The 15,201-nt window shown below is 42.7% G+C and overlaps 1 protein-coding gene across 3 annotated transcripts in view; it reads right to left on the reverse strand.

Annotated features, from left to right (window-relative positions):
- DOCK4 (dedicator of cytokinesis 4) overlaps positions 1-15,201 on the reverse strand; it is a 481,793-nt gene that overhangs the window by 84,633 nt on the left and 381,959 nt on the right. For all 3 annotated transcript variants that reach the window (XM_075558568.1, XM_075558567.1, XM_075558566.1), the window contains exon 28: positions 1,544-1,619. In XM_075558568.1, the coding sequence (XP_075414683.1) occupies positions 1,544-1,619 (76 nt within the window). The remainder of the gene's footprint in view (positions 1-1,543; positions 1,620-15,201) is intronic.

Consider the following 15,201-nt stretch of genomic DNA (forward strand, 5'->3'; position numbering starts at 1 on the left):
TTTTATAACACATCTATGTATCTCCAAAAGAGGTACAGGATGAATTACTTTATACTTTTTTGAATTCATTTTTAGAACACCTTTTAATTTAGAACTTTAAAATATGCATAGACTTTTTAGAATATGCTAATTGATTTAAATTCAGAAAGTATATGAAATTTCCTGGCTAACAAATCTTTTGAGTCTAAGTTTTCTTAGAACAAAAACAGCATCAGAAAAAGATTAAAATAAGACAAGCAGAAATATATTTAACCAAAAATGTAGAACGTAATGGAAAAAAACGACTTTTGTACTGATGTCATGTAAAACAAAAGACAAACAACAAACTAGGAAAAGCGTAGCAAATAATACCATTGATTCACGAGATCAAGAAAAAAAGAATGTAAGAAACCCTCCACAAATAATGAGCCAAGGTCAAGGGAAATCCACAAAATAAGAATTTTTGTCTATGACAAGTTGCCAAAGAAAAAGGATGAGAACAGAACTGAAACCCCCCCTTATCAATCTGGCACTGATACAAGGAAAACAGCCTAATAGAAAGTGCAAATGTGAGCACAACAATTCCAGTTATGAAAAACTTACCTACAGACATAATTAGGGATGTACACAATGTTTGATTTTTTAAGATGCACATTACATAACAGTAATTAAATTAATCAGTAAAAACTGCTAGCAAAAAAGTAGGTCTCCGGTTATGTCATTTTAACATATTATTATTACAAAATGATTTAATGAAATCTAACATAGTCATTGCAATTACATTGGTTTTCATTTTCCTTGTCCTCTTCCATATTTCCTAATTACCAAACCAGAAAATTTTATTGAATGTTCAATCAGAAAAAATGTTATTGTGAAAGGAATAAGAAGCAACAGGCCAACAGCACAGTGAAACCATTAGGAATGGCAGCCAATGGAGCACGGCCCATCTCGGCTGGCCATTTGTCATTCATTCGCCCTGGAAAGATATCCTCTCCTTAGTTCTCAGGCACCGTAGCATCCTCCAGATTATGCCACAGAGGCACAGAAAGTTTCACCATTAAGAAGTTTACAAATCTTTGTTTTCTCCTTCTCAAGATTTCATTTTAAAAAGCAGGAATATGGAACAGTCAAGGAATAAAAGGGTTATTTTATAGATGTTTTCTTTACAGGTGTCTATTGGAGGAAATATCTTTTAAAAATGTTCTAAGTCTCTTTGGTCATGCATGGGGATGAAAGAGTAAGAATTCAACCAGATGGCAATAAAGAATTGTTTCTTAAGCACTGTCATTTCCCCCTGGTTGATGTGCATTCACATAGCCCTGACTTATTCACAGCATAATGAAAACGCCTAATATCACAATTAATTAAAGCTAGATTAATGTAAGTAATAAGAACAAATTTATTTAGTGGTTAAAGAAACCTAGACTGCCTTCCTACAGTGCCAGGCAAGATGGTTATCCAAGCTAGATTAATGTAAGTAATAAGAACAAATTTATTTAGTGGTTAAAGAAACCTAGACTGCCTTCCTACAGTGCCAGGCAAGATGGTTATCCAAGTGGTTTACCTTATAGTCAAAGTTTTCATTTAAGAAGTTCTTACGCAGAGCATCTGAGAGGTACAGAACTGTTGTAATAATAACACTAGTGAAAGAGAGAAAAACATGTTGAAAACAAAATTAGTGAAACTCTGTTACAGGATAAAACGAGTAACAAACAAGATAGAAGAATATCTAGGAAAACATTTCATAATTCATATCTTAAAACAAAAGAGAAAAGAGATGCCAGGCTGGCCACACCCCTGCTGTCCCATCACTTTTAGATCTGTTACTAATCTCAGTGGCTTTATAAAATTATACACAGGAAAATCGATGGATTCATCTAATTCAAGAAAAATTACTTTAGTATCTTTATGTCTTACAATGTTTTTATAAATTTCTGAATAAGGCATTGTGACATAATACAAATACAATATTCCATTTTTTAAATTAAAATGAAAGATGCTTTTAAAAATGGAGGAACAAGAAAAAGAAGGGCACTCAAAGATTGAAAGCAAAACTAAACCCACTGCCCTCAAGATTTCAATTCACAGTGACCCTGAATTGTGAGTGCTCTTCTCAGAATATAAATCTTAACAGGAGCAGTATGCCTCATTTTTCTTCCACGTAGTGACTGCTGGATTTGAACCACTGGTCTTGTAGTTAGTGGCCTAACACTTATCTCCCAGCACCACCAGGGATAGAAAGAAAAGCAAATAGAACTCATAGCCATTTAGTTGATAGTGACTCATAGCACCCAAACAAAGGGTTTCTGAGGCTGTAACTCTTGATTATAGCATTGTCTCATCTTCCTCCCTCAGAACAGTTGGTGGGTTTGAACTGCTGACTTCATGTTTAAGCACCCAAATCTTCATCCAGATATGAGAAAGTGTAAACAGAATAAAACTAATGATTTTATTGAGTGTTTCATTTCTCCGCTCTGCTTTCTATCATGCACAGTGTTAAGGGGCATGGAAATCCCAGTGCTCAGAGTCCCTCTCTCAAGCTGCCACAAAGGAAAGCATTACAGAGGGAGAACTCCTGTAAAATCCAGGACTAACCTGTGTGGAACTGACAGTGAGCGTTAGAGCAAATCAGAGCACAGCGTTTTCAGGACCAGAGACGTTAGGATTAGGAAAAACTTAAGAGAGAGAACATATAAAGCCAAACACATTGTCTGACACGATTCACTCATGTGTCTAGATCAGCATCCAGAGACCATAGCTCGTGTAGTGATAAAGAAAAAGCATTTGGTGAACATTTCTGTTTATTCTTGAGTTCTACAAGGTGTTTTAAATCTCATTGTTACAGCTAGAAGGATTCTGCAGCGATGGAATGGACATGCCACCTGGCCTTTTCCAGCGCCCCAAGAGGGAAGGTGGACAATCACCGTCTGGTCCTCGGATTGTGAGGAAGCAGACGTCAGCCACGCCTCTAGCTTCCAACCTACTGGACCAACTTGCACACCAACGTCTCACACCCTGGGCACTCTGCTCTGCTGCATTTGTTCATTCCTTGCAACGGGCTCACAGAAGTCACGGACAATGCTGATGACTGCGAGGCTTAGTAGGGAAGCTAGCAGGTTACAAGCCAGGATCAGAGACAGCAGTTCTCTGGTCAGCAGGGCCTCTTCTCAGCCACGCCTGAAGGCCCAATTCACTCTGGGCCTCAGCCCCTCAGCCATGGAGTCCCATGGCCTCTGTCATGCTCCAGAAAAGTCTTACAGAGCTCATCCAGCTCTTATCAACACGCAAAGGACAGACAGCTCCACCACGTGCCTCAGCTCAGCCGTTCAGCCGCTCAGCCGCTCACCAGGACAAACCAAGCTCTACAGTGTAAGCCTCGTGGCTGCGTATTCCACTTTGCTTGTTTTGTGATCCATGGAGCCCACTGCTCGGTTCTGTGCTTTTGATGCCACTGCCTCTGCTGTTTCTCTCCCGTTTCCCAGTCTCAGGTGCCACGGCTCTGTCTCTTGGAGCGAGGAGGTTTAGCACGGGAATCTCAGGACCCACAGGGTGTGCTTCACTCGTAGCTCTTCCACCTCGATGGTCATGAGACCCCCTGCTCCTGCTTCTGAAATGGCTTGTTTCATTGCCGGCTGGACAGAAAAACTGACCCAGGTCCACCTTAGAGTTTCACACACCCTATTTGCAGGGTTTCAACCCAATAATTTGGTGGGAGTTACAAAGACTATGGCTAGAAGAGTCATAATAAGTAATTTCATTATTATTAACAGGTCATTTTATTGGGGGCTCTGACAACTCTTATGACAGTCCATACATCAATTGCATCAGGCACATTTGTACACATGGTGCCATCCTTCTTTCTATTGAACCCTTGCTATCAGCTCCTCACCCTCCCTCACCCTCATGGCCTCTCTTGATGGATTATAAATTGTTATTTTCATATCTCACACTCTCTCTTACCCCATGCTTTCTGTTGTCTTCCCCTCAGAGGAGGGTGTGTGGTTATGTGTTGATCATTGCGATCAGTTCCTCCTTCCTCCCCCACTTCACCCTACCCTTCTGGTATACAGCTATTCCCATTCCTGATTCCATGTCTTGTGAGCTTTTATCTCATCTATGTCTGTGTACATGCCCTGGTCTAGTCCAGAGTAAGAAGCAACACTGGGGTCATGATAGTGGGGGCTGGGGCAGCCTCAAGGAACCAGAGGAATACTGTGTGCTCCACCAGTGCTTTACTGCACCTTGGTTGACTCATCCCTTCCTCGCGACCACTCTGTGGGGGATGTTCCATTGTCTACAGATGGGCTTTGGGTCTCTGTTCAGAACCCCCTCGTTCTCAACAATATGTTTTTGTTTGTTATGGATCTTCTGACGTCTGTTACCTGGACCCAATGACACCTCATGATCACACCAGCTGGTGTGCTTTTTCCATGTGGTTTTGTTGCTTAACTGCTGGATGGCCATTTGTTTAACTTCAAGCCTTTAAGACCCCAGGTACTATATCTTTTAATAGCTGGACATCATATTTGCTTATGCACCCATTTTGTTTTCAGCAATTGTGCCAGGGGATGGGGGTGGGAGCGGAAGTGAGCATCACAGAATGCCAGTTTATTAGAGCAAAATATTCTTATAGTGAGGGAGGGTATGAGCAGAGACCCAAAGTCCGTCCACAACCTCAGTGTATTGCCATATAAATATATGTACATAGGTCAATACCTCTGTTTTTATGGATTAATATATTTACATATGTACACACCTGTGCTTATACCTCTATCCATAGCTTTGCTCCCTAGATCCTTTCTGTTTCCTTTTGCCTTCCTCCTGCCCCCACAATCACGTTCCCCTACTTCTGCCTCATAGTACTTCCTCCCAGCTAGATCACTGTTGCTCAACACCCCCAGGATCTCTACATCCTTCTTGGTTTGGGTTTTAATTCCCTCATTGTTCCCCTGTCTATGGGATTCTCTGCTCACCGTACCCTCCTCCCCCTGCGCCCCCCCGCCCTTCTCTACCCAAGACCCTCTGGACCATCTGCCCTGTAGCTTTCTCCCTGAGCTTGCTTCCCATCCTATCTTATATAAGTAGGCAAACCAACAATGACATGGACCAAACAATAAGAAAACAGAAGCATGCAAAATGAAAAGAAAAACAAAAAGAGGCAGAGAACGAGAGAGAAAACATACATAATTGCAGGTCTGTCCGCTGGCCTTTATGGCTACCTGTCCCCTGGTCCTGGGGGAATTCCCGGAACTGCCCCTCCTAGCCTGAAGCCTATTTGTAGGCTCTTCAGGGACTTTGCGGTTGGGCTTTGCTCCAGTTGCAAGTCTGTTATGCTCCCTTCTTGGTTTGCTCTGCTGTGGGGGGTTCAGACGGCGCTACCTCCGCCCTGTGTGAGCCCACTGCTGTCCTCTGTCACAGTAGCTCCAGTAAGGGGACACCTTGTTATGAGCTAGAGTGCCAATATGGGCTCTAGCCGGCTTTCTTTCCTTCCTGGTTTGCTTCCATGTGAGTGTGCTAGGTCGGCCCCTTTCCCCCACCTGTCACACACACGCAGCTTGGGAGGGGGCCAGTTTAGCTCTGGTTGATCTCCCTTTGGACTCATTGAAAAGTTGTTCTAGTTTTAGTATTTTCAATTTCTTTTCTATTTAGATTTTCCTTTGTTATTTTTAGTTTTTGTTGTTTGTTTTGTGTGTTTTCTGTACATGAAATCCTAGATAGGTAAATCTAGAGCCAGTAACTGGATCAATGGCTTCTTAGAAACTATTGGCAGGGAAGGTTGGGAGGAAACAGGGTGCTAAAAATAAGAAACTATTCTAACATTAATTGTAATAATGATTGCTCACTCTATTGATAAGATTAAACTATGATTTGTATGATATGTGGATTACATGCCAATAAAACTTTAAAAATATATCAAATGTATTTACAGTTGGTGCATTGAATGTTGCTAGTTGGCTTTGAGTCTTTTTGTGACTCACAGAGACCCCAGGCACTAGGGTACTGGGCCATTGTGATCCGAAAGGTTTCACCGACTGAGTTTTTGAAAGTAGTGCACTAGCCTCTCCCTGCTTCAAACTGTATGCCGTTCTATTTCAGTCTGAGAGGTCCACTGAAATCCATTCAGCAACCTAGCAACACAAGCCTCCCGACAAGCGGCTTTGCTTGAGCCGTGTGCACTGGCCTGGAATTAAACTCAGTTGTGCATCATGAAAAGAGGCAATGGTCATTCTACCACTAAACCACGGCCACCCCCAAATGGCTTTCTGAAATTACATCACACTGAACTAAGAAACGCCACTAGGTGCCACTGAGTCAGCGCAACCCAGAGCGACCCTCCACACAAAAGAGTGAAACAATGCAAGGCCTTGCCCCATCCTGAGAACTGTCCCTATGCCTGAGTCCCTATGGCTGAGATGCAGCCGGTGTCCATCCAGCTCATGGAAGACCATCCTCTTCTTCACCGCCCTTGCTTCCACTTTACCAAACAGATGTCCTTCTCCAGGGACTGGGGTCTCCAAACAATATGTGCAAAGTAGGTGAGATGAAGTCTTGCCATTCGAGCCCCTACGGAGCACTTTGGCTTTACTGCTTCCAAACTGATTGGTTTGTTCCTTTAGCAGTCCACAGCACTTTCAATATGCTTCCCCACCAAAATTTAAATGCATCTATTATTCGGTCCTCCTTACTCAATAACCAACTTTAACATGCCTATGACACCATAGAGAATATCATGGCTTGGGACAGGTTTACCCTACTCCTCAAAGAAATATCCTTGCTCTTCAATACTCTACAGAGGTCTTATGCAGCAGATTTACCTAATGCAATATGTTTTTGACCTCTTGACTGCTGCTTCCCTGAGCATTGATTGTGGATTCAAGTTAGACAAAATCCTTGAAAACTTCAACCTTTTCTGTATTTCTCATGATGTTAACTATTGGTCCAGTTTTCAGGATTTTAGTTTTCCTCACATGGCATTGTAATCCATCCTGAAGACTGAAATCCTTGACCTTCGTCAGCAAGTGCTTCAATTCATCCTCATTTTCAGCAATCAAGGTTGAGCCTTCCTTCAGTCCTGATGCTGCAGTCTCCCTCATATGGTCCAGCTTCTCTGGTGATTTGCAGCACACAGATTAAACGAGTGCGGCGAGACAACACAACCCTGATGCTCACCTTACCTGATTTTAAAACATGCCGTGTTCTTTTGTTCTGACGGCCCAACTCCCTTTGATCCATATACAAGTTCCAAATGAGCACAATGACGTGTTCTGGAATTCCCATTTATGATAGGTAGGTTTATTGTGCCAAGCTGGCAATTAAGAACATGTGGGACTAAGAAGATTGCAGTTTGATTGGAGAGCAAAGAGATAAATGGCTTGGCAAGCCCCGCCTGTCTCTCTCTTGTCTCTGGTGATCGGACCAGTGTATGGCTGCCTTCGTTCTCTGTCTCTATTTCTGAGTTACACTACCTGTGGGACACCCAACCCATGGACCATGTCACTGGAGCTTGAGGTTCCTTTGAGACCTGCTTTGCCACACTGCTGGTGTCTACATCATTTGAGCTGGGGACTTCAGGATTCTGTCATCTAGCTGACTGCTGGCGACCTGCCCTGCTGTTTGCTGCCTGTGGCTGTATTGACTACATTGTTCTATGGAAGACTTAGCTGTCTGCTTCCTTAACCTTGGACCCAGCAGTATTTGTGATTTGAAGGACTTTCAGTATATTAGCTACTTTACTGTAGTGAGTTGAACTGAGCCGTCTGTACTGCTGTGTGGACTAATTAGCTGTTACATTCGTACATGCCATATATATATATTCATAAGTGTCCTGGTTTTGTTTCTCTAGAGAACCCTAATACACCATTCGTCTCAAGGTTATTCGGTTTATTATGGTCCACACAGTCGAATGCCTTTGAATAGTCAATGAAGCAGAAGTAAAACTCTCTCTGATATTCTCTGCCTTGAGCCAAGATCCATGCAATGATATCCTTAGTTCCATGTCCTGTTCTGAATCCAACCTGCACTTCTGGCAGTTCCCTGTCTATGTGCTGCTACAACCATTGTTGGATGATCTCAAGTAAAATTTTACTTGGGTGTGATATCGAAGAGATTTTATTATAGTTTGAACATTCTGTTGGGTCACCTTTCTTTGGAATGGGCACAAATATGGATCTTTTCCAATCAGTTGGCCAGATAGCTGTCTTCCAAATTTCCTGACATAGATAAGTGCTTCCAGGGCTTCTTCAGCTTTCTGAAACATTTCAATGGATATTCCTTCAATTCCTGGAGCCTTGTTTTTGGCTAGTGCATTCGGTACAGCTTGACATTTTCCTTCAGCATCATTTGTTCTTGCTCATATGCTACTTCCTGAAATAGGATGTTGACTAGTTCTTTCTGGTACCATGACTCTCCCTATTCTTTCCATCTTCTCTTGATGTTTCTGTATCATTCAGTATTTTGCCTCTAAAATCTTCCAAAATTTCAATTCGAGGCTTGGATTTTTTCTTCAGTTCTTTCCGTCTCAGATATGCTGAGCATGTTTCTCCCTTTCGGTTTTCTAATTCTAGGTCCACATACATTTTGTTATTATATTTGACTTTATTTTCTCGAGCTCCCCTTTGAAATTTTCTATTCAGCTTTGTGACTTCACCCTTTCTTCCATTTGCTTTAGCTACTCCAGAATTAAGAGCAAGTTTCACAGTCTCTTCTGACGCCTACTTTCTTTCCTGTCTTTTTCATGACCTTTTGCTTTCTTCTTGAATGAAGGTCTTACTACCTACCCTCCCACAGCTCATCCAGTCTTCTGCCATTAGTGTTCGGTGCATTACATCTGTTCTTGAGATGGTCTCAAAACTCAGGGAGGCCACTGTCTACAGCCTATGAAATATCGGTGATATAACGAGATCAGTTTTCTAAAACTGACTGCCAAAAGCGAGAAATCTCTCTCGAGAACTCTACTCCAGACTCTTTCTGTTTAGGTTTGCAACACTCGGGTGACGTCACTGAGACTGCTCTCCGAGCTTTAATTGGTATCTGAGCATCCAGAACCAGCTCCCTACCAAACACACCTCCAAGCTACCTAAAGGCATTTGCCACACCATTGGTCCTTTACTTTAGTGGGCAACTGTGGAGCTTGGAGACCTTTCTTTATTTTTTCCAATTTACCAATAACTATGTGACTTCTTGAGATTTATTCATGTACTCATGACTCTGTTTCTGACTACAAGGACATTTCAAATCTCAGTGTTCCAGCTAAAAGTCAAGAAAGGCTTTACAATCTCCTACTGCAAACATTCCAAAGACTGCTTTTGGTCCTAGATATGCAAGCACAAGGTGCACTCTTGAGAACCATAATCTGCAAATATAGCAGAATATAAAATCGATGCATAAAAGAGGAGCCAGTGTACAGAAAGTCAGTTAACTGCTTCATGGTTTTCCAGTTGCAGCTCATCTCCTATAACTTATCCACCTGAAAATGACTTCAATCTGGTAACCAGCACAAGCAAAAATTATACATGCACTGAACAAACACACCTATGTGGGTAAACAGAACATCAAAAAAATGCTTATGTTTGCACACTGAAAAATGAAGGGCACCTAACCTGGAGTCCAATGGCTTCCTTACAACCTGGGCAGGTTGGATGGAGGATGAAGAAATCAGGTGACTAAGCAGCAAGATGATTAATCTCATGTAGTGGTTTCTTATTCAGTGTGCACAAGAATCACAACGTGCATGAGACTTCAGTACCTCACCACCACCTATAGCTTAGTGGGTTTGCAATGGGGTCGAGCTAGGTGATTCCAAGACAGATGGGGTCGTCATGCCTCATTTTGAGATAGAGATGGCAGTGAAGAGAGATAAGGGTTGAAGTTTAGGGAACGACAACATTGGGGGAATTTGGCCTTGCATATCACTTGATCTCTAAAGGTCAAATCTAACTAATGTTGTATGACAAGAGCCTCGAGACTCTATTTGAAACTATATTTTCTGTGTGTTATATTGGAGAATTCTAAGTGAAATGTTTAGAAGAACAGACTGGAAAGAGATAGGCAAAGCTGAGAGGAAACGGCACTCCAGGTGGAGGACACAGAATCAGCTGAAGCAGTAACACAGGAAGAGCAATGAAGTTGCTTTCTGGCAATTAAGCATGGAGAGTGGGCGAGGTAAAGAGAATGAAAAACTTGAAGTGGAGTAGCTTGAAAAACTCTGCGGACTTATTCCGTCAGGCAATAATCCAATCAGGCAACAGCCTCAGCTTTGAGATATTAAGTGCAAATGCTCAAGAACTCTTTCCTTCATGTATACATCCTCGGGACCTACCCTCACGAGTGGGTCCTTACGACTCTCCAGGAGATGCACTGTGTGTACATTTGCACATCTTGTGCAAACCATTCCATCTCTGACAACTATTTCAGTGTAGCACATGCATCTTAATAATATAGAGCTTTGATTAAAAAAAAACCTTACCACTCCGGGGATCATAAAATTGTTTAAGGATTACTTAATTCCATACTCAGCATTAATTCCAACTCATAGTGACCCTATAGGACAAAGAACTGCTCCTTTGGGTTTCTGAGACTTTCCATCTTGCTCCTGTGACATGGCTGGTGGGTTTGAACTGCTGGTCTTGTGGCCAGCAACTCACTGTATATCTCACTACGCCATAATGATAAGTAAACAAATCAGCAAGGAAACAAAACACACAATAGCAGCTGGGTTGATAGATGTTCAAGAGACTCCTACTGCCAGCCAATCTTCAGGTTTTCAGGGCCTTGTCTACTCTGTCTTGCTTCCTGTTATTATGAACAAATGGTTAATTCTCCTAGCTAAAGTCAAGTTCTAGTATACCCCCTGGGGGTGGACAATATTGCCTGTTTGGGAATACATTGGCTTAAACCAGGGGTTGGGAAACTTTTTTCTGCCAAAGGCCATGTTAGTATCTATAACATCATTCTTGGGTCCCACTGGGCTAAACTTTAATGAAATCGCCCCTAATGTGAAGGCTCGAATGGCCTCTCTGGGAAGGGCTGTGACCTTAGCTGGTGTTGATGATTCCACTGTCCTTCTCTGGCCCACAGGCTGCAGCTCTCCAACTCTGGCTAGACTGAAAACCTCAGGGCCATTTGCCATTGCTTTTCCTTTCTCCCTCCCCTTTATCCAGCCCACCTCATGCAGGTCCAATCACCTCTACCTTCAAAATCAAGCTCAACATTGAACCACATTTCCCTAACTCTATTGCTATCCACCTACCCAAGCTAGTATCTCGTGCCTGGAATTTGGCATGACCTCCTAACTAATCTTCTCTGCTTTTTCTTTTGTCTCCCATGCCCCCCAAATCTGTTTGTGCTATTCCTGCTGACAAGGACATTCTTCCACTGACAGCTGTCTCTTTACTCACATATTAGCTCTCAGTTTAGCTCTTACTCCCTCATGGAAGAATCTTCGAGTCTGGTCCAGAACCAAGTCCCCTTCTTAAACACATTCATCACCTTGATAGAACTGTGCTCTTTATCTTTATAGCACTTACTTTGTCTGATAAGCATTAGGAAATATTTTCAGAATGCGTGAATCTTCAAATGAATGGCTCTTCCTGTATAAAAACTTTTGGTGTTAAAAATCATTTCTCTGTCATATAGAGCTCATTTGAAACTAAGATTAAGACAATCGTCAATGAAAACAACTTAAGCACTTGGCGGGAAAAGACAAAAAGCAAATGTATGATATGCTAGAGGCCACCTGACAAAACGTCGTGGGAAAAAGCATCTGATCTCCTTACCTGACTGCACCCGGACGGAGAACCTCTGTCAGCTCCAGCCCAGGGCGTTCCCATGGGGCAGGGGTCAGCCATGCCTCCTCTCTCCAACCCTCTCACTAATTCCGACACCAGCCTCACCTCTCATGTCAGACTCTACTTTTCTGTGCGGTTCAATATTTTGCTGCTGTGGCCATACAGAACTCGCCGACAATACTCATGATTACACGCTTTAATAGAGAAATGACTCGTTATAACTGAGAGCAGAAAGGGCTCCTGGGGGCCATGGGCATTGCAGGCTCTTGAGTCCCTTGGGCTGGCCTCTGTCCTGATTGGATAAGGGTCACATAGCTCTTTAACTCTATCAACAAGTGCTTGGAATTACTCCACTCAGCCCGGAAGCCTCTTTCTAATGGGGCTCAGCTCTCTAGTTCCCTGGGTTGTCGGCTCAGCTCTGCCAAGTGCTTGCGGGCACAGGATTCTGTTAGCAAGCCTCTGTGCCAAAGGCGGTTTGTTCTCTGGCTCCAGGGGCCAGGAAGTTCGCAGTGCCATCTCCGCCCAGTCTCTTGGTTCTCCTATCGCTATTGCGGCTGTCTCACTGCTATGGCTGTTCACCAGCTCCAGTGTAACAGTTCTCTGTCGCCTGGTCTAGGGCTGCGAGGTTCCTAGCACAGTGGGGCCTTAGTTATATGGCGCATGCCACTCTCATCTCTTCTTCGTGTTAGTTCAATCTTCCCTTCCTGCCTCTGGACTGGCTCATTTCACATTTCCAGTGTCCAGAGATGGTAAACCTGACCAATCCCTTCATTAGGGTTCCACACGCTTTATTTGGATGGTCCCATTCCCTCAGGACTGCCACATGCCGTATTTGCATTTTTAACAACTGTCTCATCCCAGTGCTGGCCCATAAACACTTGTATGCACAATCCCACCCACTCATTCCATAGAGTTTGTTCCTAAATGCTTCCTCCCCTCCTCCCCCACTATCACAATCTTAATTCTACCTTACAAATCTGGCTAGACCAGAGGATGTACACTGGTAGAGATAGGAACTGGAAACACAGGGAATCCAGGATGACCAGTGGTGAGAGTGGCGATACAGGGGGGGGGGGGTGGAGGGAAAGGTCGGGTTGAAAGGGGGAACTGATTACAAGGACCTACATATAACCTCCTCCCTGGGGGATGGACAACAGAAAAGTCGGTGGAGGGAGATGTCGGACAGTGTAAGATATGACAAAATAATAATAATTTCTAAATTATCAAGGGTTCATGAGGGAGGGGGAGCAGGGAGAGAGGGGGTAAAATGAGGAGCTGATACCAAGCACTCAAGCAGAAAGCAAGTGTTTTGAGAATGATGATGGCAACAAATGTGCAAATGTGCTTGATACAATGGATGTATGTATGGATTGTGATAAAGAGTCGTATAAGCCCCCAATAAAATGATTTTAAAAATCAATATGGAAATAACTAAAAAAATAATAAAAAGAATTCCTTGCACTGCACCATGACTGTACATGAGATCAATCAAAAAGGGGCCTGGAATTCAAACTGAGGGGAAAGGGACTTTTACTTTCCTTAGTTAAGTTCACGATAAGATTTATCTCATTGAAAGCATGTTTAAGGCTGTGACTGTATTTTTGTTCTTTATTTTGCAATGCATTTGGGAAGGGGGTGGAGGGAAGCTTTTTAAAAGGGTCCTGTGTTTTTGGTACTTAATTTTCATCTCCTTTATGTTCCTTCTTTCTCTGATACAGAGTTGTCCCCATGAGAAACATCTATCAAAACCTAACCCTGAAGGGAGACGTCGGACAGGGCAAGATATGACAAAATAATAATTTATAAAATATCAAGGCTTCATGAGGGAGTGGGGAGCGGGAACGGAGGGGTAAAAATAAGGAGCTAATGCCAGGGGCTTAGGTGGAAAGCAAATGTTTTGAGAATGATGAGGGCAATGAATGTCCAAATGTGCTTCACACAATTGATGTATGTATGGATTGTGATAAGAGCTGTATGAGTCCCCAATATAACGATTAAAAAAAGGAAATATATATATATATACATATATATTTATTTATTTCAGTCAATGTATGCACTAATACATGAATGCACAAATATATGTATGAAATATATATATTTCAGTCAATATATGCACAAATAAAACATACAGAAAATATTAAAAAAATGACAACCCAGTGGGTTTGATTCAACTTTTCAAGAAAGAAAAGGAAATTTCTTGGTCTTGGGGAATTTAGAATGCACACACTTGCTTTTTCCCCCAATAGTAGCCTCCCATCCCAAACAAAACAAACTCACTGTCATCATATAGATTCTGACTCACAGTGGCCCTGGACTGTTCTGGCGCTGTACATCATTATGGGAGCAGACACCCTCATCTTCCTCCTCTGGAGCAGCTGGCAAGTTTGAACCACTGACCTTGCTGTCAGTAGCCCAACAACTAACCAAAAGTGCCATCAAGGCTACTTCCAACCTTAGACATACAAGTCGAATTTAAAACAAAACAAAACAGGAATCATCAGATATTCTAATCACAATTTATAGGACAACTTCACATAAACCAGAGTGGCTACTGGATAGCACAATTTAAGAGGGAAAAGGTTGAATGAATTTAATCTATTTGATAACAGAAGAAAGGACCCAAACAAACAAACATTTGGAGGAATTAGCTAATTGAGTTCAAGGGTGACTTCTCAGCTGGCTGTTATCAATTTGAAAACATACTAAGTACATCACAGGAATGGGGCTTAGGTTAAAAATGCCTCTCTGTTGGACCACATGGCCAGCCCCACTATGAGACACGACGCCCCTCACTGACCCATAGATCTACAGAGGACAACACCAGAGACATAGTGTGGGAATGGTACCTGAGCTGATCCCACCACACCGAGGCAAAAACACTAAGTGGGTGCAACAGAACAGCAAGGGAATGGAGCGGCGAGGTCCCCAAGGAATGCTGAAGGTGGATTTTGGGGCCAGAGCATGGTGCCCCAAAAGACTGGACTGGAAAACACTCCTAAAGGCCAACAAACAATCTTTGAACAAACTACAAACTTTTCTTTCTTATTGTGTTTTGTTTTGTTGTCATTGGTATGTTATTGTTGTTTTGTTGTATATCGTTGCTTGATTTTGCTGTCTTGTGTTTGTGTAAGTTATTATCTCCATAGGTCTACCTAAATCAGGTAGACCGGATGAACAATCTGGAGGAGAAAACAAGGGACAGTTCTGGGGGGAAATGGCAGAGGGAGTGGTTGGGGGAAAGGAAGTGGTGTTAAAAAACCCAGGGATAAGGGAACAACAAGTGATCTAAACTTGTGGTGAGGAGGGTGTGGGAGGCCTGGTAGGGCATGATCAAGGGGAATGTAACCAAGAGGAATTGCTGAAACCCTGGTGAGGACTGAGTATGATAGTGGGACAGGAGGAAAGTCAAGGGAAATAGAGGAAAGAGCTGAGAGGC

Source organism: Tenrec ecaudatus, chromosome 9 (assembly GCF_050624435.1).
Source record: "Tenrec ecaudatus isolate mTenEca1 chromosome 9, mTenEca1.hap1, whole genome shotgun sequence".
Classification (NCBI taxonomy): Eukaryota; Metazoa; Chordata; class Mammalia; order Afrosoricida; family Tenrecidae; genus Tenrec; species Tenrec ecaudatus.